The 24440-nt window shown below is 37.9% G+C and overlaps 1 protein-coding gene across 1 annotated transcript in view; it reads right to left on the reverse strand.

Moving 5' to 3' along the window:
- The window catches only part of CIR1 (corepressor interacting with RBPJ, CIR1), a 45135-nt gene that overhangs the window by 11115 nt on the left and 9580 nt on the right, over nucleotides 1–24440 (reverse strand). Inside the window, exons 3-7 of the mRNA XM_043577078.1 lie at nucleotides 21132–21205; nucleotides 20510–20520; nucleotides 20356–20420; nucleotides 19727–19775; nucleotides 18453–18570 (exon numbers count right to left, since the gene is read on the reverse strand). Coding sequence (XP_043433013.1) covers nucleotides 18453–18570; nucleotides 19727–19775; nucleotides 20356–20420; nucleotides 20510–20520; nucleotides 21132–21205 — 317 coding nt within the window. The remainder of the gene's footprint in view (nucleotides 1–18452; nucleotides 18571–19726; nucleotides 19776–20355; nucleotides 20421–20509; nucleotides 20521–21131; nucleotides 21206–24440) is intronic.

Genomic DNA, 24440 nt, shown 5'->3' on the forward strand with positions numbered 1-24440 from the left:
AAATAAACGTTAAAAAAAAATTTTTTTTAATCAGTATGTATTACTGAGAGCTTATTATTTTATTCTGTTAGCATTTTAGAGAATGGAGAACTTAGTTTTTGCTTTCAAGCTTCTAATCTTTTTTGGAAAATCAGTTCATATCAAAGAACAGGAAAAATATGAATTGTAAACGTATGTTATAAGATATATTCAGAGAAGATGATAAGCAGTGATGTTTATATAGTTAGCAAAACCTTTTCATTCAGTCACTCACTAAACTATTATTTCTAAAGTATTATTTACTAAGCATGTACACGGTGCAAGGCATTAGGGACACAAAGATAAAGAAGATACAGTCCCTAATTCAGAAAAGCTTGTATTTTCCAGGAAAGAGTAAGAAGCTGAATTTGATTTTCGAACTCTCATACGATTTAGGAAAAGGTAAAAAGTGGGGCATTCTAAGTGAGCGTAACACGATGAAGGTTGTTAACTTCATTAAGTTTGATTTGCGTAGAATTAATATTTACTAAGTGGACTATATTTCATTCATTTTCCTTTTCCAGGTAATCATTAATTCATTTCCTTTACTTGAAGCTGGCAGACTTTGAGTAGATGGAACGATGTTAATAGGAAGAATCGTGTAAAAGGGAGTTATGACTGTGATCTGAGAATCATAATACCCCTTGGAGATTATGGAGAAGTGTAGCCCCCACTACCCCACACGTGACTTTAACACAGAGCAGAGTAATTTACTGACAGAACAGGATTACATTTAATTTGCTAATGACAGTGGAATTTCAAGGCCTAGCCACTGTAACAACAAATTTAAGCACTGAATTATAATAGTGCTTATAAATAGTTAGAAATGATGTAACCATTGGTAACCACTTAAAATAGCCAAAATTTAAAGTACTAATCAAGAGTACCACTTTGACATTTGGAGCACCATAACTTGACAAGTTTTACTGAATTATAGCTCTTTAAAAGGTTGGGGCGCCTGGGTGGCGCAGTCGGTTAAGCGTCCGACTTCAGCCAGGTCACGATCTCGCGGTCTGTGAGTTCGAGCCCCGCGTCAGGCTCTGGGCTGATGGCTCAGAGCCTGGAGCCTGTTTCCGATTCTGTGTCTCCCTCTCTCTCTGCCCCTCCCCCGTTCATGCTCTGTCTCTCTCTGTCCCAAAAATAAATAAACGTTGAAAAAAAAAAAAAAAAAAAAAAAAAGGTCAACACTTCTTGTCAGCTACTTGGCTTCCACCTGCATTAAAAACAAACACAAAAAACCTAGTCCCTGACTGATCAACTAGACAAAGGAAAGAGATGATCCATCACTTCTTTATTTTGAGGTCAATCCTTTATTTATTAGTTTTAATATCTGCCTATTTTAAGAGTTTAGCTTTTTTTTTCCTTTTTTTTAAATAGGCTCCACACCCAACATGGGGCTCGAAGTCATGAACCTGAGATCAAGAGTTGCATGTTCTACTGACTGAGCCAGCCAAGCGTCCCCAGGAGGTTAGCTTTAATGAGAATCCGGTAACACAAGTATTTTTTTCTGCAGAAAATACTTTTTCTCCAGAATTATGCTGGAAAATTAAACAAAAATTGTGCCATCAGATGTAGGTCTATCCTAGTAGCTGTGCTGGTAGGATTCAACTTCTTCCAAGGAGTTGTTAAGGGAACTCCATAATAGATTCAGGGAGATTTGCCAGATGGGCAACTGAGTTTATCATCTTTCTTTCTATGGGAAGTCCCTCTAGCATGCTGCTAGATGTCTTTCTAGCGAAGCTTGTGATCAGACCATTATTTTGTTACATTTCCCATACATGTCCTCAAGCAACAAAATGTTGTCAACATAGCAGGCTGATTAAAAGACGGAGAAGTAGCACGTGGAAGCTGTGTTGCAGGAAACTTCCATCAGAGTGACCGCTGAGTGTGACATTCTTCAAGGAAACTAAATCAAGTTAGGTAAGGAAGAGTGTTCATAGGCAAACCTTTGCAATAAGTGTAAAATGATGCTTTCCTCAATTTAAGCTATTTCTTTAAAAAAAAAATTTTTTTTTTAAGTTTATTTATTTTTGACAGAGACAGAGTGTGAGCACGAGCTGGGGAGGTGCAGAGAGAGAGAGGGAAACATAGAATCGGAAGCAGGCTCCAAGCTGTCAGCACAGAGCCTGATGCGGGGCTTGAACTCATGAACCGTGAGATCATGACCTGGGCCAAAGTCGGATGCTTAACCGACTGAGCCACCCAGGCGCCCCAATTTAAGCTATTTCTTCATTTTCATACTGTTACACACGAAAGGCTATGGCATACACAAGAGTGGACAGAGACACAGGAAACGTTAACATCATGTTAGCCATTTGTGGTGTGGCTGCTTCTCAGACTTACGTGTTACAAAGAAAACAGAAATTCTGTCTGTGTCAAAACTATTTGAATTTGAATTTTGAATTTGAAATTGACTTTTATTAAAAATGTGAAATTTGCATATTTATGGAGTCCGTTGTAAACATTTAAAAAAGTGTATCTAAGTTAAAAAATGGCAAAGTAACTTTAAATATATAGCAACTTAAGCCTGAAACACCAAAATTGTACTAAGTAATTCGTACAATATGAAACTAATGTTAACAAATGTGGACTCAACGTTTATTCACTTTTATGTTGCTTTTACAACTTTTGGATTTTCATCCAATATATAAAAAGCTTGAAAGTCCTCCTATCCTTACAACAACAAAAAGCTGACAAAACTGAAAATCAACCAATCTTCTTAGCAGTATTAAAGAATTGAGACCACAGGATAGGACATTATCCCCAAAACAGGAGAGACAAGCGGTACAGACAATCACAGTTTAACAGGACCAGAAACCACCAATGGAGTCAGGAACTACTAGGAATCCTTAAAAGGGTAACATACTGTTGTTGGAGACTACGCAAGGACTAGCTTGAGAACTAAAAACTCCTGGGGGCCCAACCTTCATAGGGCCCCCACACTTTCATGAGTTTTACTTCCTGAAGCCGCTACACTTCTCACTATCAAAGAACTATCAAAGAACAATCTCCTTGTATTTACCTTCCAACAGTAAGAAGGGAAAAATAACCAGTCTGAAATATGTGCACAGCATTTGTTGTCCTGAACATATGCTTACCCTCAAGGGAAACTATTTTACCAAAACCTAACCTACATGGGGAAAAAGGCGGGGGGCGGGGGGGGGGGGGGGAAGTGGAGAAAAAAAAGCTGAGAAGCACCTGTGAAGGTTACAGCTCAGGGGAACACATCCTAACTAAAAGAATGAGGCTTAGGGGCACCTGACTGGCTCAGTTGGTTGGAGTAGTCTTTTTTTTTTATTAAAAAAAACCTTTTTTTTGGGGCGCCTGGATGGCGCAGTCGGTTAAGCGTCCGACTTCAGCCAGGTCACGATCTTGCGGTCCGTGAGTTCGAGCCCCGCGTCGGGCTCTGGGCTGATGACTCAGAGCCTGGAGCCTGTTTCCGATTCTGTGTCTCCCTCTCTCTCTGCCCCTCCCCCGTTCATGCTCTGTCTCTCTCTGTCCCAAAAATAAATAAACGTTGAAAAAAAAAATTAAAAAAAAAAAACCAAAAAACTTTTTTTTAATATTTTTGACAGAGAGAGAGAGAGAGAGAGACAGAGCATGAGTGGGGGAGGGGCAGAGAGAGAGGGAGACCCAGAATTTGAAGCAGGCTCCAGGCTCTGAGCACACAGCCCGATGCGGGTCCCGAACTCATGGAGTGCAAGATCATGACCTGAGCCGAAGTCAGACGCTCAACCGACTGAGCTACCCAGGCGCTCCAGGTTGGAGTAGTCTTGATCTCGGGGTCATGAGTTCAAGCTTCACACTGGACTCAATTAAAGGAAATGCTAGAAATAAAAAAAACACTAACAGAAATGAAGAATGCCTTTGATGAGCTCATCAGCAGACTCGACATGGACATCAGTGAGCTTTAAGGTATGTCAATAGGAACTTCCCAAACAGAAAGCAAAGGCAAAGAAAATGAAAAAAATAAAACCAGAATATTAAAAAACTGTGTGGGGGGGTGGCGGCGCCTGGGTGGCTCAGTCGGTTAAGCGTCTGACTTCAGCTCAGGTCATGATCTCGTGGCTTGTGAGTTCGAGCCCCACGTCAGGCTCTGTGCTGACAGCTCAGAGCCTGGAGCCTGCTTCTGATTCTGTCTCCCTATCTCTCTGCTCCTCCCCTGTTCACTCTCTCTCTCTCTCTCTCTTTCAAAAATTAATAAACATTAAAAACAAAAACAAAAAAAAACAACTGTGGGACAATTACAAAAGGTGCAACATATGCACAACAGGAATACCAGAAGGAGAAGGGAGGAGAGAAAAGAACAGAAGAAATATTTGAAGTAATAATGGATGAGAGCTCCCAAGACTAATGACAGACAACAAACCACACATTCAGGAAGCTCAGAGATCACCAAGCATGATAAATACCAAAAAACCTACACTTAGGCATATCATACTCAAACTGCAGAAAATCAAAGACAAAGAGAAAAACTTGAAAGATGTCAGAGGGCAAAAAACTCTTACCTAGTTAGGAACAAAGATAAAATTACATCATACTTCTCTTAAAAAACCATGGGAGCAACAGGAGAGTGGAGTGAACTATTGAAAGTGTTGAAAGATAATCCTACCAACACTAAATTCTGTATCCAGAGCAACTGTCCTTCAAAAGTGAAGGAGAAATAAAGACTTCCTTAGACAAACAAAAACTGAGGAATTTGTCACCAGCAGACCTGCCTTGCAAGAAAAATTAAAAGAAGTTCTTTTTTTTTTTTTTTTTAATTTTTTTTTTCAACGTTTATTTATTTTTGGGACAGAGAGAGACAGAGCACGAACGGGGGAGGGGCAGAGAGAGAGGGAGACACAGAATCGGAAACAGGCTCCAGGCTCTGAGCCATCGGCCCAGAGCCCGACGCGGGGCTTGAACTCGCGGACCGTGAGATCGTGACCTGGCTGAAGTCGGACGCTCAACCGACTGCGCCACCCAGGCACCCCAAAAGAAGTTCTTCAGAGAGAAGGAAAATGACAATGATCAGAAATTTGGATCTACATAATGAAAGAGCACTTGAAAAGGAATAAATGGAAGATAAAATATTATCTTAAGAATAAGAGTGGCGCCTGGGTGGCTCAGTCGGTTGCACGTTCTACTTTGGCTCAGGTCATGATCTCATGGTTCATGAGTTCAAGCCCCACGTCAGGCTCTGTGCCTGGAGCCTTCCTCAGATTCTGTGTCTCCCACTCGCACTCTGTCTCTCTCTCTCTCAAAAATAATTAAATATTTTTAAAAATTTAAGAGAAAGTGTCTTTTTTTATAGTTTACTTGAGAGAGTGAGAGAGAGAGAGAGAGAGAGAGAGAGAGAGTGCATGTGCATGAGTGGGAGAGGAGCAGAGTAGGGGAGGAGAGAGAATCCCAAGCAGGCTCCTCTGTGCTGTCAGCACAGAGCCCGACATGGGACTCAATTCCACAAACCATAACATCATGACCTGGCTGAAATCAACAGTCAGACACTTATCTGACTGAGCCATCCAGGCGCCCTTAACAGATAACATCTTGTTTGGAATGATAGTAGCAAGGATATACTAGATGATTATAGTTTATGAGTAAAGGTATGGCAGCAATGTTAAAAGGGACAGAGAAAAGGAATTGTGTTATACAACAGGAGCATTATATAAATGACCGTGCCTGGTCATGCCTGGTCTGGCTGGTTTATTCTGTTGTAAAGTACTGGTACTACTTGTGAAGTGGTACAGTGCTATTTGAAAGTGGACTTAAATTAGTTGTAAATGCACATTGCAAGTTCTAGAGCAACCACTAAAATAAAAAAAAAAAAAGTACAATTGATATGCTGAGAGAAAATGGAATCACATAAGATGCTCGACTAAAAGCAGAAAAAGCAGAAGGCAAAAAAATAAAGAACAAGGGCAACAAATAGATAACAATTATAAATATAATTACATCAATAATAGACATATTATTACATATATATGACTCAATGATGGGTTGTCTAAAACTAACCCACAGTTTTTTTCTAATTTATTAAAGTAATTTCTATGCCCAATGTGGGGTATGAACTCATGACCCCAAGATCAAGAGTTGCATGCTCTACTGACCTGAACCAGCCAGGCACCACAACACATCCACTTTAAATATCAAGACACAGGGGCACTTGGCTGGCTGTCAGTGGAGCATGAGACTCTTGATCTTGGGCTTGTGACTTTGAGCCCCACGTTGGATGTAGAGATTACTTAAAAAAATTTTTAAAAATCTTTACAGGGCACCTGGGTGGCTCAGTCGGTTAAGCATCCGACTTCAGCTCAGGTCATGATCTCACCATTCGTGAGTTCGAGCCCCGCATCAGGTTTTGAGCCTGGAGCCTGCTTCAGATTCTGTGTCTCCCTCTCTCCACCCGTGCCCTGCTCACGCTGTCTCTCTCTCAAAAATAAGTAAACATTAAAGAATAAATAAATAACAACTATGTGAATGGAACTAGAGGGTATTATGCTAAGTGAAATTAGTCAGAGAAAGACAAGTATCATACAACTTTACTCATATGAGGACTTTAAGACACAGAACAGATGAACACAAGGGAAGGGAAGCAAAAATAATATAAAAACAGGGAGGGGGACAAAACATAAAAGACATGTAAATATGAAGAACAAACACAGGGTTATTGGAGGGGTTATAGGAGGGGGGATGGGCTAAATAGGTAAGGTGCATTAAGGAATCTATCCCTGAAATCATTGTTGCACTATATGCTAACTAACTTGGATGTAAATTAACTTTTTTTAAAAATCCAAAAATCAATCAATAAATAAAAAAGAAATCTTTAAACAAATAAAGACACAGACTAAAGTGATGGAGAAATATATATATACATATACACACACACACACACTATATGTATACACACTATATATATATATATATATATATACACACACTATATATACATAGTATATATATACACTATATATATACACACTATACATACACACACACACACACACACACACACACACCATACTAGCACTAATAGAATAAAGCTGGAGTATCCATGTTAATTTCAGACAAAGCAAGTTTCAGACCAAGGAAATTTATCAACAATAAAGAGACAATGACACAATGAAAAAGGGTTTCATTCTCCGCAAGATACAACAATTCCTAATGTGTATGCATCTAACATTAGAGCATCAAAATATGAGGCAGAAACTGATAGAAATGTTTTCAGAAATAGACAAATCCACTATTATAGTTGGAGATTTCAATTCCCCTATATCAGAAACAGACAGATCCAGAGAGCAACAGAAGAAAATCAACATGATATAGTTGAATTAAATAGCATTATCAACTGGATCTGGTTGATATATATACAGTATTTTATCCAATACAGTACAAAGTATTGTATATATTGGATAAAGTATTCTGAACAGCAGAATATATATTCTTCTCAAGCTCATATGGAACATCACCAGGAGAGACCACATTCTGGGCTATAAAACACACCTTAACAAATGTAAAAGAACAGACATCATACAAACAATGCACTCAGGCCAAAACGGAATTAAACTAGAAATAATAAAGAAGAGTCAGAAAATCCCAAAGTATTTGGAGATTAAACAATACAGTTCTAAATGACACACGTGCTAAAGAAGTCTCAACAGAAATTTTAAAATATTTTGAACTAAATGAAAAAAAAATACAACTGCTGTGTAGTAAAGAACTTGGTTGTACTTTGTCCCCGGTTCCTGGGAAGGAGCCTCTATATCCTTGAAATTTCTTGAGTGATAGGAGTGTCTGTTATTTATAATGGGATCTGATAGTTTACATTATTGAGGTGACATAGACAGGTTATGCTAAGGAGATGAGTCAGGATGGGCTGGCCACACCAGAAGGACGAACCATGTGAGTAGAGGGTTGGGGCTCTGATATTAGCTTGACCTCTGGAGAAGGGAGAGGAACTAGAGAGGAGTTCAACTATATGGTCAATGAGTCGATCAATCATGACCATATAATTAAACCCTAATAAAAACTCTGGCTTAGGTGAGCTTCCCTGGTTAACAATACTTTGTGTATAATTGATGTGTAAGGAGGTGACAAGCCTAGACTCCGTGGGAAAAGGACACTAGACGTTAAGTGTTTGGGGTGGGGGGGAGAAAGGCAATTGTAATTCTTTAAGTATTAAATTAACTAATTAATTAATTAGTTTACTTATTTTTGAGGGAGAGCATGCGGGTGCAAGCACAGCTCAATCTCACGACTGTGAGATCATGACCTGAGACTCATCATGACTGTGAGACTCATGATCTGAAATCAAGAGTCAGACACTTAACCAACCGAGCCACCTAGGTGCCTCTAAGTGTGAAATTTAAACGCAAACAAAATGATGTTAAATCTACCTTCTTTACTACATTTTGTAGGACTTCATTTATATGAAATGTCAAAAATAGGCAATCTACAAAAAAAGTAGAAAGTGGAGTAGTGGCTGCCTAGGGCTTGGGGGGACTAGGAGCTGGAGGGTAAGGGGCTGAGGGGTCCCTTTGGGGTAATGAAAATGTTTTCAACCTAACTGTGGTGATGGATGTACAACTTTTGTGAATATGCAAATTCAAAGCCATTGACTTGTACATTTTAAAGGGGTGATCTGTATGGTATGCAGATGTTAACTCAATAAAGCTGCTGAAAAAATACTTGATCAAGAAAAAGAAGGGGCGCCTGGGTGGCTCAGTCGGTTACGCGTCTGACTTCAGCTCAGCTCATGATTCCGCGATTCGTAGGTTCTAGCCCCACGTCGGGCTCTGTGCTGATAGCTCAGAGCCTGGAGCCTGCTTCAGATTCTGTGTCTCCCTTTCTCTCTGCCCCTCCCTACTCACATTCTGTCTCTCTCTCCTTCAAAAATAAATAAAACATAAGAAAGAAAGAAAGAAAGAAAGAAAGAAAGAAAGAAAGAAAGAAAGAAAGAAAGAAAGAAAGAAAGAAAAGGCAAGCAACAGATTGGGAAAAAGTATTTGCAAAAGACACATCTAGTAAAGGACCAAAATATACAAAGACATTGTCACGACACTGACAATGCCAAATGCTGGCAAGGATATGGATAACAGGAACTTTTGTTCATTGCTGATGGGAATGTAAAATGGTACAGCTACTTTAGAAGAGTTTGTCAGTTACTTATAAAACTAAATATACTCTTACCACACTCTCTTGGTATTTCCCAAGTGTATTTACCCATACACTCCTTGGTATTTACCCAAAGGAATTGAAAACTTATGACCACACACATAGATGTTTACAGCAGCTTTATTCCTAACTGCCCAAACTTGGAAGCAACCAAGATGTCCATCAGTAAGTAAATGGATCAATAAACTGTGGTACATCCAGACAATGGAATACTATTTAGCACTACATGGAAATGAACTATTAAATGAGTCATGAGAAGACATGGACGAACCTACAGTGCATATTACTAACTGAAAGAAGCCGATCTGAAAAGGCTACACACTGTAAGATTCCAACTACATGATCTTCAGGAAAAGGTAAAACTAGGGAGATAGTAAAAAGGTCAGTGGTTGTCAGAGGCTAGAGGGAAGGGAGGTATGAACAGAGGAGGGAGCACAGAGAATTTCTGGGGCAGTGAAACTACTCTGTACGATACTATAATATGGATACATATCATACATTTGTTCAAACCTACAGAAAAAGTACAATGCTGAGTTAGCCATAATGTAAAAAATGGATTCTGGGAGATAATGATGTGTCAGTGTAGGTTGATCAATTATAACAAATGTGCAACTCTTGTAGAGAATGTTGATAATAGGAGAGGCTGTGCATTTGTGGGGGTCGGTTGTTATGGGAAAACTCTGTACTTTCCTTTCAAATTTGCTCTCAACCTAAAACTCTCAAAAATAAAGTCTATTCAGAAAAAGCACAAACAGGAAATGAAACAAAATGATTAAGTAAAAGGCATACAGATACATGTAACTATTAAATCTATTAAGAAAGCAACAAACAGAAACAAAACCAAAAACACCCCACTTGCTTTGTTGAAAACCCACCTTGTGGATTTAAAAAAAATTGATGTTTAATATCAGTATACACTAAAAATGTAAGAGACAGATGGTAAGAGTCAATGATAAGAACAAGGGCCAAAGAGGACACATGAAGGCAGGTGGGCAGTACATCTAATTATACTGTAATATAAAAATACTTTATACACATTTAGTCACCACTGAAGCTTGAAAGTTTTACATATAATTCTGAAGTACTTCAGAGTGCATGGAAACTTACAAAGTTAAGATGATCTTATCGGTAGAAAAGATATTCTAAACCAGCTTAGCCAAAAGAAGCATTTTGATTGCCTAATTTAACTTTGTAAAGGAGAAGTAAATCTTATGGCTGGTCTCTGTAAACCTCACAGCTGGAACATTCTAACAGCACCTTGCAGTTACCAGTGATCAAAGTAACTTACTTTATATACTAAACTTAGAATTTCATAATAGAAATAATGCAACGCCGGGGGGTGCGGTTATCATGAAATAATTACACTCCTGGGAGATTACAGGCACAAGGCTGCACCCCAGGGGTGTGATTATCCCATGATAACCACATCCACTGAAATTGCATTATTGCAAAAATAATCTCTATTCACTGGTGAGACATTATTCAATAGGTGATTTTTTAAAATGAAAAGATTTTTTAGCTTGAATCAGCAAGTGGATTAGGAAATTGGCCAGTTTATTTTTCACTGCATTCAAATTCAGGATACAACATCATTATTATTTGCTTTCCTATTTGATATACTAGAGTTTTTTATTTTGTTTCTGAGACTCCTTTAAGAGTTTCTATTAGTGTTAGTTAAGTGGCACTGCTAAATGCAGGTCAAACTTCAAACGTATTAACTGAGCAATAAAATTTTAAATAATTTATGTACAAAATTTTTAATTCTTCTAATACTCACTTAAAAGCTATAAATGTATAACCACTGTTAATACATTCGTCTATCTCCTGCCAGTCATTTTTCTACAAGTATCTGTCTATATGTCTACCTAAAGACAGCAAGAGAAACATGAATGGAATCCATGTAGCCACTTTGTTTTACAATTTGCATTTTTAATTTGGCCAAATGTCGTAAACAACATCCATATCATTAAGAGATCTTCATATCATATCAATTGTTCTTATACACAGCTGAAGCTGATGGTTCTCAACCTTGACAGTGCATCAGAAATAGATCAGTAACTTTCATCATCTTCTGTGGTATCACAGATGGTGAAAGTTACTGATCTATTTTTACCATAATTTTATCATCGAGTTCAGTGTGTTGAGATATTCTCAGATGAGTAAGATACAGGATTTAAGAAATTAAAAATATCCTGTGTATTTACCAGTATTTGTTCTCACACTTATATTTGTCAGTTTTAAAGGAAAAATTGGAAATGGAAATTTTCCTAATGCCTTTTTCTATAAAGAGGCAAAGAATTAATTCAGTCTGCTAGTTATTTCTCATCATGAATATGCTTTTTACGACACACCAGTAACTCTTTCCTTTCTTCAGCTGTTCCAGCTATTCTGAAAATAAATTTAATACAGGAGAACAAAGGGAAACATCAACCTTCTCAAGAATACAAGAGATATTCAACGTTTGAAAAGCCAAATCTTGTTTCTTTCCCATTTTTAAAAAAGTTTTTTATTTTAGAGAGAGAAAGAAAGAGCACAAGCAAGGAAGAGGAGCAGAGGAAGAGAGAGAGAGAATCCCAAGCAGGCTCCCCATTGACAGTGCAGAGTCCGACGACCCGGGGATCGTGACTTGAGCCAAAATCAAAAGTCAGACGCTCAACCGATTGAGCCACCCAGGTGCCCCAGTTTCTTTTCCAATTTTAATCACACATTTTAATATAAAAGTACAGACAGTCACATGTAATTTCACCAAATTATTAACTATTTCAGTCTTCCATGTTTCCTTCCAGTCCTAATGTATATGCATGTAGCTTTATATTACCAGAATCATAATATAGATTCAATTAGTAATCCTTAATTCACTAAATATATCAACAATTAATTTGGCAATTCCTCTAGGACTGGATATTTAGTTTACAACAGGAAAAAATTAGAAATGATACTGAAATGAATGTTTCCCTTAAAAAAAAAAAGCTTTTAGCACATTATCATTTTTCCTTCTCTGTACTTTTCCCTTTCCAAACACACACACACACACACACACACTACACCACACCCACCCAGAATATTCTATGGCATCATTTTTGCCTAAACCTGTTTTCCCAAACTTTCAGATCATCACCATCCTCTAGGGTGAGAGTCTCAGAATCCTCTCAGGACTCTGATTCAATAGGGCCTTGGGAACCAATACGTTTAACAAATTACTCAAGTGATCCTTTACATCAGGCAGGTTTGGGACATGATGGCTGCAGTGTCCAATGGCAAAACTTGTTGAGTCATTCAAATCTGGTTCTGTTCATTCATGGTCATCCAAGATAAATCTTCTATGCTTGTTTTTCTTCTGGTCTTTCTTTCTGGCCCATCTTTCTAACTGTTTCAATCTTAATAATTCCTCAAAGGTCACTGTAGTCCTGTCTCCCCTATTAACACTCAAGTTACTCTCTATTAAATAGATTCTTATACAATGATTAGATTGTGAACTAGGAGTAGAACCCTTATCTTTGATGAGGCTGGAACAGATAAGTTCAAAAAATAAAACTTAAGGCTGATATGTGGGATATCAAATACATAGTGCCAAATAAAACTATCTCATAAAGTAAAAAAGAAATTTAGTAGTTCTAAGAATTTTCATATAGGGCACTTAATCAGTGCGCCATTCTTTCACTATCAAAGGCAGAGCTTCTAAAATCTTACAGATTTATGGGGCGCCTGGGTGGCTCAGTTGTTTGGGCCTCCGACTTCGGCTCAGGTCATGATCTCACAGCTCGTGAGTTTGAGCCCCGTATCGGGCTCTGTGCTGACAGCTCAGAGCCTGGAGCCTGCTTTGGATTCTCTCTCTCTGCCCCTCCCCACTTGTGTTTTCTCTCTCTCTCTCTCTCTCTCAAAAATAAACAAACACTGAAAAAAATTTAAAATCTCATAGATTTGGGGTGCCTGGGTGGCTCAGTTGGCTGAACATCCAACTCTTAATTTTGGCTGAGGTCATGATCTCACCTTTCGTGGGACTGAGCCCTACATCAGGCTCTGCACTGACAACAAGGAGACTGCTTGGGATTCTCTCTCTCCCTCCCTCTCTCTGCCTCTCCCCTGTTTGGGCATGCTCTCTCTCTCTCTCTCTCAAAATAAATAGATAAACTGAAAAAAAAAATTTGACAGATTTCAAAAATAACTTGATTCAAAAAGGTCATTTTAACTTTTTAAAAAAAGTTTATTTATTTTGAGAGAGAGAGAGCAAGCAAGCAAGCAGGGGAAGGGGAGACAGAGAGAATCCCAAACAGGCTCCACACTGTCAGCAGAGCCCAATGCAGGGCTCGATCCCACGAACCATGAGATCCTGACCTGAGCCAGAGTCAGACACTCAACTGAGCCACCCAGGCATCCTGGTTGTTTTATCTTTTAACCTTACATACTTTTTTTTTTTTTCCTACATACTTTTAAACAATATTGCTTCTTAACTTTTTTTACTTGATATACCTTAGTATATCCTTATATGTCAACATAGACAAACAGCTCTATTCACCTGTTTATATCTTATGACTATATGGTATTCCATTTGGGGGGGATGTACCATAATTTAAAAAAGAAATGCTTATTATATGCCAGGCACTATTGCAAGCACTCCACATTAACTTGTTTAGCTCTCATGACCACCATTTGAGGTAGGTGCGAGAATATCTATTTCATAGACATTAGCAGACACCCAGCAGTTAAGTAGCTTGCTTGAAAATACAGGCCTACTAAGTAGCAGAGCAGATGTTACAAATCAGGCATCTAGGAGGCCCCACAGTCCCACAGTCTGTGCTCTTAACCACTATGCATACTGCCTCTCAGAATCTATGGCTCCCAATTCTAGAAGCCCGTTCCTTCTGGGGGCACCTGGGTTGCTCAGTCAGTTAAGCATCCAGACTCTGGATTTTGGCTCAGGTCATGATCTCACAGTTTGTGAGTCTGAGCCCTGCACTGGGCTCTGCACTCACAGCACAGAGCCTGCTTATGATTCTCTCTGCACCTGCTGTGTGCACATACATGCTCTTTCTCTCTCAAAATAAATAAACTTAGAAAAAAAAAAAAAGGCCATTCCTTGTACGATGCCAACTGCTCTTCTCCCAGATTTTACATGGTTGTACCTTTCCTGTCATTTAAGTCTCAGTTTAACATCAGTTCCTCAGAGGGGCCATTCCTGACTGCTTAATACAAAATTACTCACCATTTACCTCTCATCACAGTATCCAATTTAATTTTCATCACAGAACTTATAAATACCCAGTATTTTCTTACCAGTTTATTTTGTGTCATTTCAATGTAATGAAAGTAAAGACATTTCCTGTCTTGATATTATTGTATTCTAGACCCTAGAAAAATGCCTGGCACAGAGTAAGTGCTCCATAAATGATTGCTGAATAAAGGAGTGAGTTTATTTTACCAAGCTCTATGGATGGACATTCAGGTTTGTTCCTGATATTTCAGTACCATAAACCTTTGAGCATCTACCTTATCACTTTCTTATTATAAAAACATTTTTTTTTAATGTTTATTTATTTTTGAGAGAGAGAAGCAGAGCTCGAGGGGCGGAGAGCAAGGGAGACACAGAATCCTAAGCAGGCTCTAGGCTCTGAGCTGTCAGCACAGAGCCTGACACAGGGCTTGAACCCACAGACCATGAGATCATGACCTCAGCTGGACACTTAACTGACTGAACCATCCAGGCGCCCCCACTTTCTTATTATGAATTCTTGGAAGCTGAATTTCTAGGTAAAAGGATATGCATGTTTTTAAGTCTTTTGATACCTATGGTCAAATGACTTTAAAAATGGTGTTCCAATTTATCAACAGTGGATTAAAATTCATTTTACCACACTTGCTCCAACACCAGATGTATTCTTTTAAATCTTTGCCCAATTTAATAGGTAAAAAAAGATAATATATTATTTTAGTTTTCATTTCTTTGGTTACTAACGCTGTTGAAAATGTCCTCATAGGTTTAATGGCCATTTGGATTCCTCCTTTTGTCCTTTGCTCCTTTGCGTTTGTATGTTCGTCTTTACCATATTGACTTGAAAGGACATTTTATATACTAGGAATGTTAACTATAGTATTTCAATAAAGTTAATACTTTCTACCCTCTACCACTCCACTGCTCAATTCATTTAGACACAGATAAAGAATCACTAATTTGCAGACATCACAAGTTGGGTTACCTATATGTTAAAACTTGTTAGGAACCAAAAAATAAGTATTTTTTTTTACTTTGTTCACTTTATTTTGAAAAAGTTCATTTGATTGCAGAACAGTACTACAGTACAACTGTACCACAAATGGGGTGCAAAAATTTTGTATAAAATGAATGATTACTTCAAGGTTTATGAATATAAATGCATGGCTGGAGATGAGCTAATAACCAGCTTCATTATATGTGAGTTCACTGTTTCCAATACTTTTAAAAATAGATTAAGTAAATAGCACAAGTTCTTCTGGTTGTTATAGACTTTCTAATATAGAATCAAGACAGGGGCGCCTGGGTGGCTCAGTCGGTTGAGTGTCCGACTTTGGCTCAGGTCATGGTCTCAGTTTTGTGGGTTTGAGCTCCACATCAGGCTCTGTGCTGACAGCTCAGAGCCTGGAGCCTGCTTCAGATTCTGTGTCTCTCTCTCTCTCTCTCTCTCTCTCTCTCTCTCTGCCCCTCCACCACTTCCACTCTGTCTCTCTCTCTCAAAAAATAAACATTAAAAAATTTTTTTTTAAATAACATATAGAATCAAGATAAAGTAGGGGTGCCTGGCTGGCTCAGCTGGTAGCATGTGACTCCTGATCTTGGGATTGGGAATTTGAGCCCCATGTTGGGTGTAGAGATTACTTCAATAAATAAATATTAAAAAAAAAAAAAAAGAATCGAGGGGTGCATGGGTGGTTCAGTTGGTTAAGCGTCCAACCCTTGATTTCAGCTCAGGTCATGATCTCAAAGTCGTGAGATCGAGCCCCATGTCCGGCTCTGAGCTGGACGTGGAACCTGCTTAAGATTCTCTCTCCCCCCCACCCCTCTTCCACTCACACACTCTATCAAAAAAAAGTTAAAAAAAAAAAAAGAATCAAAGCAAGTCTGTTGATTACCAAATAAAAGGCTAAGTCTGGAATCTATCCTCATTCTCTCAGAAGCAGGATCAAAGTAAGACTAGGCTGGGGAACAAAGACAGCTACTACCACTGCCTGCCGCTAGCCGATACGGAAGTCATGCAGTTGTAAGGGCACCACAAGGCTGGAGTGAAGAAAAAGTGAGCAAGATGCAACCCCTTCCAGAAAACATATATACCTTTCAGATATAAACATCAGGTTTTTATTACTACTAAAATTAATAGTCAGAAATATTTAAGCCAATGGGTTCCTCATATATGATCTAGTGTACTCCCATGTTCTTTAGGGGTTTATTTATTTTGGGGGCTCTTCTTTCACCATTTGAGTGGGGGCAGGTGAGGAAGGAACATCAGTATGTGGATTTTAAGAGTACCTGCACTGTGTCATCAGTGGAACATTCTTTTGTCAGAGATTGCCAGACCAAGGTCTGTACCAACATTCTCTCACCACTGAGCAAATAGTTTCCCTCTACTTAAAATGTAGTTTCTTAATCTTTTTTAGAGGAGTAAGGATTAAAAAAAATCAATTTTAATATTTTTATCTGTGTACTTCTTCTCCCCATTCTAACATCCATAACACCATTAAAGAAACAGTGTCAGGGGGCTCCTGGGTGGCTCAATGGGTTGAGTGTCCCATTCTTGATTTTGCCTCAGGTCATGATCCCAGGGTCATGGGATTGAGCCCTGCATTGGGCTCTATGCTGAGCATGGAGCCTACTGAAGATTCCCTGGCATCCCTCTGTCTCTCTCCCTCTGCCCCTTTCCCAGCTTGTACTCTCTTTCCCTCTCTAAAAAAAAAAAAAAGAGAGAGAGAGAGAGACAGAGAGAGAGAAACAGTGTCAAACTTGACAATGATTTTTTTTTTTTTTAATTTTTAAGTTTATTTATTTATTTTGAGAGAGAGACAGCAAGCTGGGGAGGGGCAGAAAGGGAGAGAGAGAATCCCAAGCAGGCTCTGCACTGTCAGCACAGACACACAAAACCAGCCATGAGATCATGACCTGAGCCGAAACCAAGAGTTGAACGCCTAACTGACTGAGCCACCCAGGTGCCCCTCTTTTTTTTTTTAACTTCATTTGTTTTGAGAGAGACAGAGAGTATAAGTGGGGGAAGGGCAGAGAGAGAGAGAGAGAGAGAGAGAGAGAGAGAGAGAGAGAATGAATACCAAGCGGGCTCCACACTGTTTGTGCAGAGCCTGATGAGGGGCTCGAACCCACACACTGTGAGATCATGACCTGAGCTGAAGTTGGGTACTTAACCCACTGACCCACCCAGGCATCCCTGATATTTAACATCTTTTAAAATTCAGTTTTGATTTTATCCGTGAACTAAATGAGGCAATTGCTGAGTCTTTTCATCAGCCTACATTTACAATTCAGGGGAACATGAATATGAGAAAGAACCATTTCTTCCTTCTATTTTTAGGTTACTAACCTGATGAACTATGCTTAATACCTTTTTTTAAAAATAATGTTTATTCTATTTTTGAGAGAGAGAGAGCACAAGAGGGGAAGGTGCAGAGAGAGAGGGAGAGGATCCAAAGCAGGCTCTGTGCTGATAGCAGAGAGCCAGACTCAGGCCTTGAACTCACCAACCATGAGATCATGACCTGAGCCAAAGTTGATGCTCAAGTGACTGAGCCATCCAGGTACCCCTGCCCCAGTATTTTACCTTTAATATCAAGTTTATAGGGCCCTTGGCTAGAAAAATTAAGTTACATTCCAACACATAGCATTTAAAATTTAGGGGCACCTGGGTGGCTCAGTCGGTTAAGCGTCCGACTTCGGCTCAGGTCATGATCTCGCGGTCCGTGAGTTCAAGCCCCGCGTCAGGCTCTGGGCTGACCGCTCAGAGCCCGGAGCCTGTTTCCGATTCTGTGTCTTCCTCTCTCTCTGACCCTCCCCCATTCATGCTCTGTCTCTCTCTGTCTCAAAAATAAATAAACGTTAAAAAAAAAAATTAAAAATAAATAAATAAATAAAATTGAAAATATATGAGCTTCCCACTGACCATCATATTTTGGGTACCTATCTTTGTCAAAACAAACCAACCAACCAACCAACCAAAGGAAAACAATATCCAGAAGTATTAAAGAAAAATGCTGTTTGTCCTTGATACAAATTATAAAACAAATAAATCATCTCTAGTGCATACCTGAGCCATCAGTGGGAACTGAACTTGCGTTTATTCCAGAAAGACCAAACAAAGGACATTCTCGATCTGTGTTGACATGACCCCATTTGTGACATTTAATGCACCTCACATTTCGAACCTGAGAAATAGTGAACATTATTTTAGTTATTAAAATACTGAGACTCTAAGCAATGTTCAAATCCCTACTCCTTGGCAGAGTTTAAGGTAAATTACTTTTCATTTTTAAAAGATTTCCAGGGAAAGAGAGTCCGTAACTATTTTGGTAATTTAACGTAAATACTAAAACCTCTTGTAAATTCTGCCTAAAAGCTAAGCTGAATACTATCTCTTTTTGACTGTTACTTGGTGGTAACAAAACAATGTGATCCAAAGAGAAATGGTAAAATATCAAAAAGGAATTAGGTCATGGCTTAAACTTAAATTCTCTAATTTAAAAAGGTTAATCTTTGGGGCGCCTGGGTAGCTCGGTTGGTTAAGTGTCTGACTTCGGCTCAGGTCACGATCTCATGGTCCATGGGTTCAAACCCCACGTCGGGCTCTGTGCTGACAGCTCAGAGCCTGGAGCCTGCTTCGGATTCGGTGTCTCCCTCTCTCTCTGACCCTCCCCCACTCACGCTCTATCTCCCTCTGTCTCTAAAAAATAAATAAACATTTAAAAAATAAATAAATAAGTTAATCTTTAAAGTTTCAGTTTCCTAACCAGGGTTTGGCAAACTTCTTCTGTGAAGGACCAGATATTAAGTATGTAAGTCTTTATGGGCCAGAGGTATCTGTTGCAATTACTCAACTCTGCCAATGTAGCAGGAAAGCAGCCACAGACAATATGTAAATGAATAAGGAAGGCAGGACTCCAAAAAATGTTTTTTCTAACAAGAATGTGGCCCTCTGGTGATACTATGTTTGGGTTCTAAAAAAATAGTTTTACACCTTTTCTTGATCTTGAGCTAATTCTCTAAATTCCTGAAAACTGAAGAGACCCTTATCATTACAACCCTCAGTACAAAACTTTGATTCCTACCTTTTTTTTTTTTTTAAACAGGAGAAAATCAAATTTAATAGACATACATACAGGGAATCTACATAGACATGAAATTCCTGATTCCTATCTTTTATCAACCTACTACACTTAATGTTTTCTCCCCTAAGTCCTTTTACTGTCTGATATAAATCAAAACAACAGAGCCCTTTCTCAGCTTAAATACCTTTTGGACAACAAAAAAGAAGTATTTATTAAGTAGAAATTATTCTTATAGAGTAAAATATGGGTCACTTGCCTGAATACCAAAGGGCTGATCTCTGATGTTCATGTCATCTTTGGCATATCTATTAAGTAGAAAAAATGTACAAACACAATATTAAGAACAATTTAATAAACAGCAGTTATTCTGAAAATAGTTTTCTAGTTCTAAAAACATTATAAAATGTATAACACAGAACTATGAAATCTACTTAGTATTTCTAGACATCACTTCATATTAAGTGTCCAGTTTGATGATTTGTGATTAAAAAAATTAAAAACTATTTAAATTAAAGTCTATGATCAAGGGGCACCTAGGTGGTTCAGTCAGTTAAGCATCCGACTTTGGCTCAGGTCATGATCTCGCAGTTCATGGATCTGAGCTCTGCATCATGGGGGAGCCCACTTGGGATTCTCTCTCTCCCTTTTGCTCTCTGCCCCTCCCCCACAGGTGCACGCTCGCTCTCTCTCTCTCTCTCTCTCTCTCAAAATAAATAAATAAACTTAAAAAAAAGTCTATGATCAAATAAATTGTATAAGACAAATCACATAAAATACATTTTCACGTTAGTTGCCTTCTCTAGTGAACGAGAAGGCAACATAAGATGGGATATCAGATAAAGCTGGTGATAATATATTTTATCTTAGAAGAAAACTGGTTCTTACTTTTCCCTTGGAGCTCCTTTCTGCCATTCAAATTTGTATTCAGTCTCTCCTTCTGTTTCTTCTTTCTAAAAACATTCATTAGGAAGTCTTTCAACCTTTCCATTAAATTACAATCTATTGCAAGTAAATCTAAACACAGAAAATAGTACCTTACCTCTTTGTTTTCTTGATTGCATATCAAAATATGGGTGAAAAAAAAAGGTCAAGTTAAAAACTTCAACATTCAAGTTGGCTATCCACACTATACTATATTATGATGTCATAGCATTTAATTGTAACTTGTAAGAATTTATTGGTTTGACTTTTTTTCCTTCTTTCACATGATAAAATTCAAATCACTAAAGGATAAATACAATATTGAATGAGACAGCCTGTAATAAGCACATTAATTCCTAATTTTTAAGCTTTTATATTTTTCACTGACATAATATTATGCTTTCTATTCGTATCAGTAAGGACTAAAGATATATACACAAATTATAAAAGAAAAACGCACTTCTGTTGATACTGACTTTTTTCCTCTTCAAAGATCAAGTCATTTAAAAAAAGTCATCACAAAATATTACTAGACAAATATTTTTAGTATTTATTCAATTGTATTGATTACAGTATTTTAAAATTATCTTTACAGTATTTTAAAATTACCTTTACAGAATAACAGCCATTTTAAAAAATGAAGAGCAACTTTTAAAAAATGTCCGTGATAGCAGTTCTATCTTTAGCCGCAAACACATCAAGGACATTAAAAAAAAAAAAAAAGCAAATGAGGCAAGTACCTTTTTTAGCTCCTGGTGGGGCCTCATACATGAAATTAAGGCCATTCTTTACACGCTCATCTCCCATAAGCAACCTAAATGAAATAAGAAATAAAGTTAACAGTTTTATGTACGAGGAAAAAAATTACAGAATAACTGTTCCCCATCTCCAAAATCCCTAAAGGAATTAATAGAAAATATTTTTGTTAGGGAGAAAGTTCCAAAACTTTATTTCACTGATTAGATAACATCTGAAATACGTGAATGGAAATTCAAACAGTGCTGCCCCTTTAGTAACTGGCTTTAAGTTCTGAGACTTTCTCGTTACCTGAGAGATCCTCGCCCTCCCAGAAGAAAAGGGGAAAAATGCCATGGTCACTCTCACATGCTTTTCTTAAACTTTGAAATGCTATGGAAATAATGACAGCTTTGAAATCCTATATGCCAGCACAAATTTGGAATTAAGTTAAATAGTGCCAACATTTTTTCTTAATTGTGAGGGATCAAACAGTTTTGGAAAAATGAGTCTCTCTGGAATTTCTTTTTTTTTTTTTTAATTTTTTTTTTTTTTCAACGTTTATTTTATTTTTGGGACAGAGAGAGACAGAGCATGAACGGGGGAGGGGCAGAGAGAGAGGGAGACACAGAATCGGAAACAGGCTCCAGGCTCTGAGCCATCAGCCCAGAGCCTGACGCGGGGCTCGAACTCACGGACCGCGAGATCGTGACCTGGCTGAAGTCGGACGCTTAACCGACTGCGCCACCCAGGCGCCCCTCTCTGGAATTTCTTTAAAAGTCAAATCCAATTAATGCTTGTAATAAAAGTCAAAGTCAATAGGAGAATCACATTCTTTGATGAGGCCAAAGAAGAGAATATAGTTTAGAGATATTCTACAACAGGTTAATTACTATGATGGAATCAATGTCTGCGGCACCTCAAAAATCATTTTCTTTTTAGTTCTGTTTTAACACTGAAAGTTCTCAGTTTAGGTTCTGTTTAGAGAGATAACGCTATGATTTTTTTTTTTTTTAAGCTCGGCAATAAATTGAAGGGCTGGTTGAATTAAAGTTTTGATTCATAAGATCCAAGTAAAGTACTGATAATAAAGATGAAAGCTAAAGAGTGAATAGAATTTCCTCTTATATTTGAAAAAGGCAATCACAAAGGATTACATAATTTTAATTCTTCTCTTATTTCCATTGGAATTTATAAAGAACTGTTACCAAAAAAAAAAAAAAAAAAAAAAAAAAAAAGGAAGAGAGCAAAAAGATGACAGGATCTATATCCATACAATGGAATATTATTTTGCAATAAAAAGAAATGAACTACACGCTACAAAATAGATGAACTTCAAAAACATTATACTAAGTGAAAGAAGCCAGTCACAAAAGACCATTTATATGTATGATCCCATTTATATGAGATGTCCAGAATAGGCAAATCTATAGAGACAGAAAATAAATTAGTGACTGCTTAAGGTGGAGAAGTAGAAGGGACAGGGTGTGGGAACGAGAAGTAACTGCTAATGGCTACAATATTTCCTTTTTGGATGATGAAAATGTTCTGATATTAGATTAGGGTGATGGCTCCAAGACTCTGTAAATATATATACTTAAAACAACATACCTTGTAACAAGTGTGCAAATCATATCTTCAAATAACAACATTTTAAAAATTAAAATCAAGCACGTGAAAAGCTCAACATCTGGTTATTAGAGAAGTATAAATCAAGACCATGAGATACTACTTCACACTAAGTAGAATGGCTATTATTTAAAAAAAAAAAAAAAAGGAAAATGGGGTGCCTGGGTGGCTCAGTTGGTTGAGCATTTGACTCTTGGTTTTGGCTCGCGTCATGATCTTGCAGTTTGTGAGCTCGAGCCCCGTGTCGGGCTCCGTGCTGATGGTGGGTGCTTAGCTTGCTTGGGATTCCCTCTCTTCCTCTCTCTCTGCCTCTCCCCTGCTCTCTCTCTCTCTCAGAAATAAATAAACTTTGGGGCGCCTGGGTGGCGCAGTCGGTTAAGCGTCTGACTTCAGCCAGGTCACGATCTCACGGTCCGTGAGTTCGAGCCCCGCGTCAGGCTCTGGGCTGATGGCTCGGAGCCTGGAGCCTGTTTCCGATTCTGTGTCTCCCTCTCTCTCTGCCCCTCCCCCGTTCATGCTCTGTCTCTCTCTGTCCCAAAAAAAATAAAGAAACGTTGAAAAAAAAATTTTTTTTTTAAAGAAATAAATAAACTTTATAAAAATTTTTTAAAAAAGGAAAATAAGAAACATTGACGAGGATGTGGAGAAAATGGAATCCGTGGACACTACTGACGGGAATGTAAGATGGTGCAGCCACTATGGAAGAGAGTTTGGTGGTTCTTCAAAAGCTAAATACAGAATCACTATACAATCCAGCAAATCTACTCCTAGGTATATACCTAGAGGAACTGAAAGTAGGGACTTGAACAGATAGATATTTGCATGCCAATGCTTATAGCAGCATAACTCATAATAGCCAAAAGGTAGAAGCAACCCAAGTGTCCATCCAGGGGTGGAGAGAGAAACAAAATAGGGTGTATACATATAATGGAACATTATTTAGCCATAAAACAAAAAAAAGTTCTGATACATGCTACAATATGGATCAATCTTGAACACAATGGGCTAAGTGAAATAAGCCACACACAAAGAGATAAATATTTCATGATTCCACTTATATGAGGCGCCTGTAACAGGCAAATTCATTTTTACTTTAGAAAGTAAAATAGTGGTTACCAAGGGCAGAAGGGAGGCGGAATACGGAGTTACTGTTAAATAGGTATAGAGTTTCTATTTGGTGTAATGGAAAAAATTCTGGAAATGTACAGAACACTGTTAATGTAATTAATGCTGTGAACTGTACACTTAAAATGTTAAATATATATATCTTACCCCTGCAAAAAAGCATTTTGTTTATACTGACATAAAAATAACATAAAATCAAAAATGGAAGATCCAATTTCCACTTCATGCAAAATTCTACAGGTATATAAAATAAAAAGTAAAGCTATGATATTGACATTTTAATTTCAATTAAAAACCTGTAAAAATTATTATTTTTATTGCTGTTGACTGTATACAGAATGGATATAGATTTTTTGACATCCCAATAAATTTTTTTTATCCAATGAGAATAATAAATGTTACTGTCATCTTTAAAAAGAGTATGTAGGAATCAATATTCATAAACATTAAGAAACATCTCTATAGCAGGAAAAACTTAAAAGAGAAAAATTAGATTACTAAAGAACAAAATTGGCTACCAAGGACATTTCTGAATGAAGAAAAAAAAACCCTTTGGAAAT

Source organism: Prionailurus bengalensis, chromosome C1 (assembly GCF_016509475.1).
Source record: "Prionailurus bengalensis isolate Pbe53 chromosome C1, Fcat_Pben_1.1_paternal_pri, whole genome shotgun sequence".
NCBI lineage: Eukaryota > Metazoa > Chordata > Mammalia > Carnivora > Felidae > Prionailurus > Prionailurus bengalensis.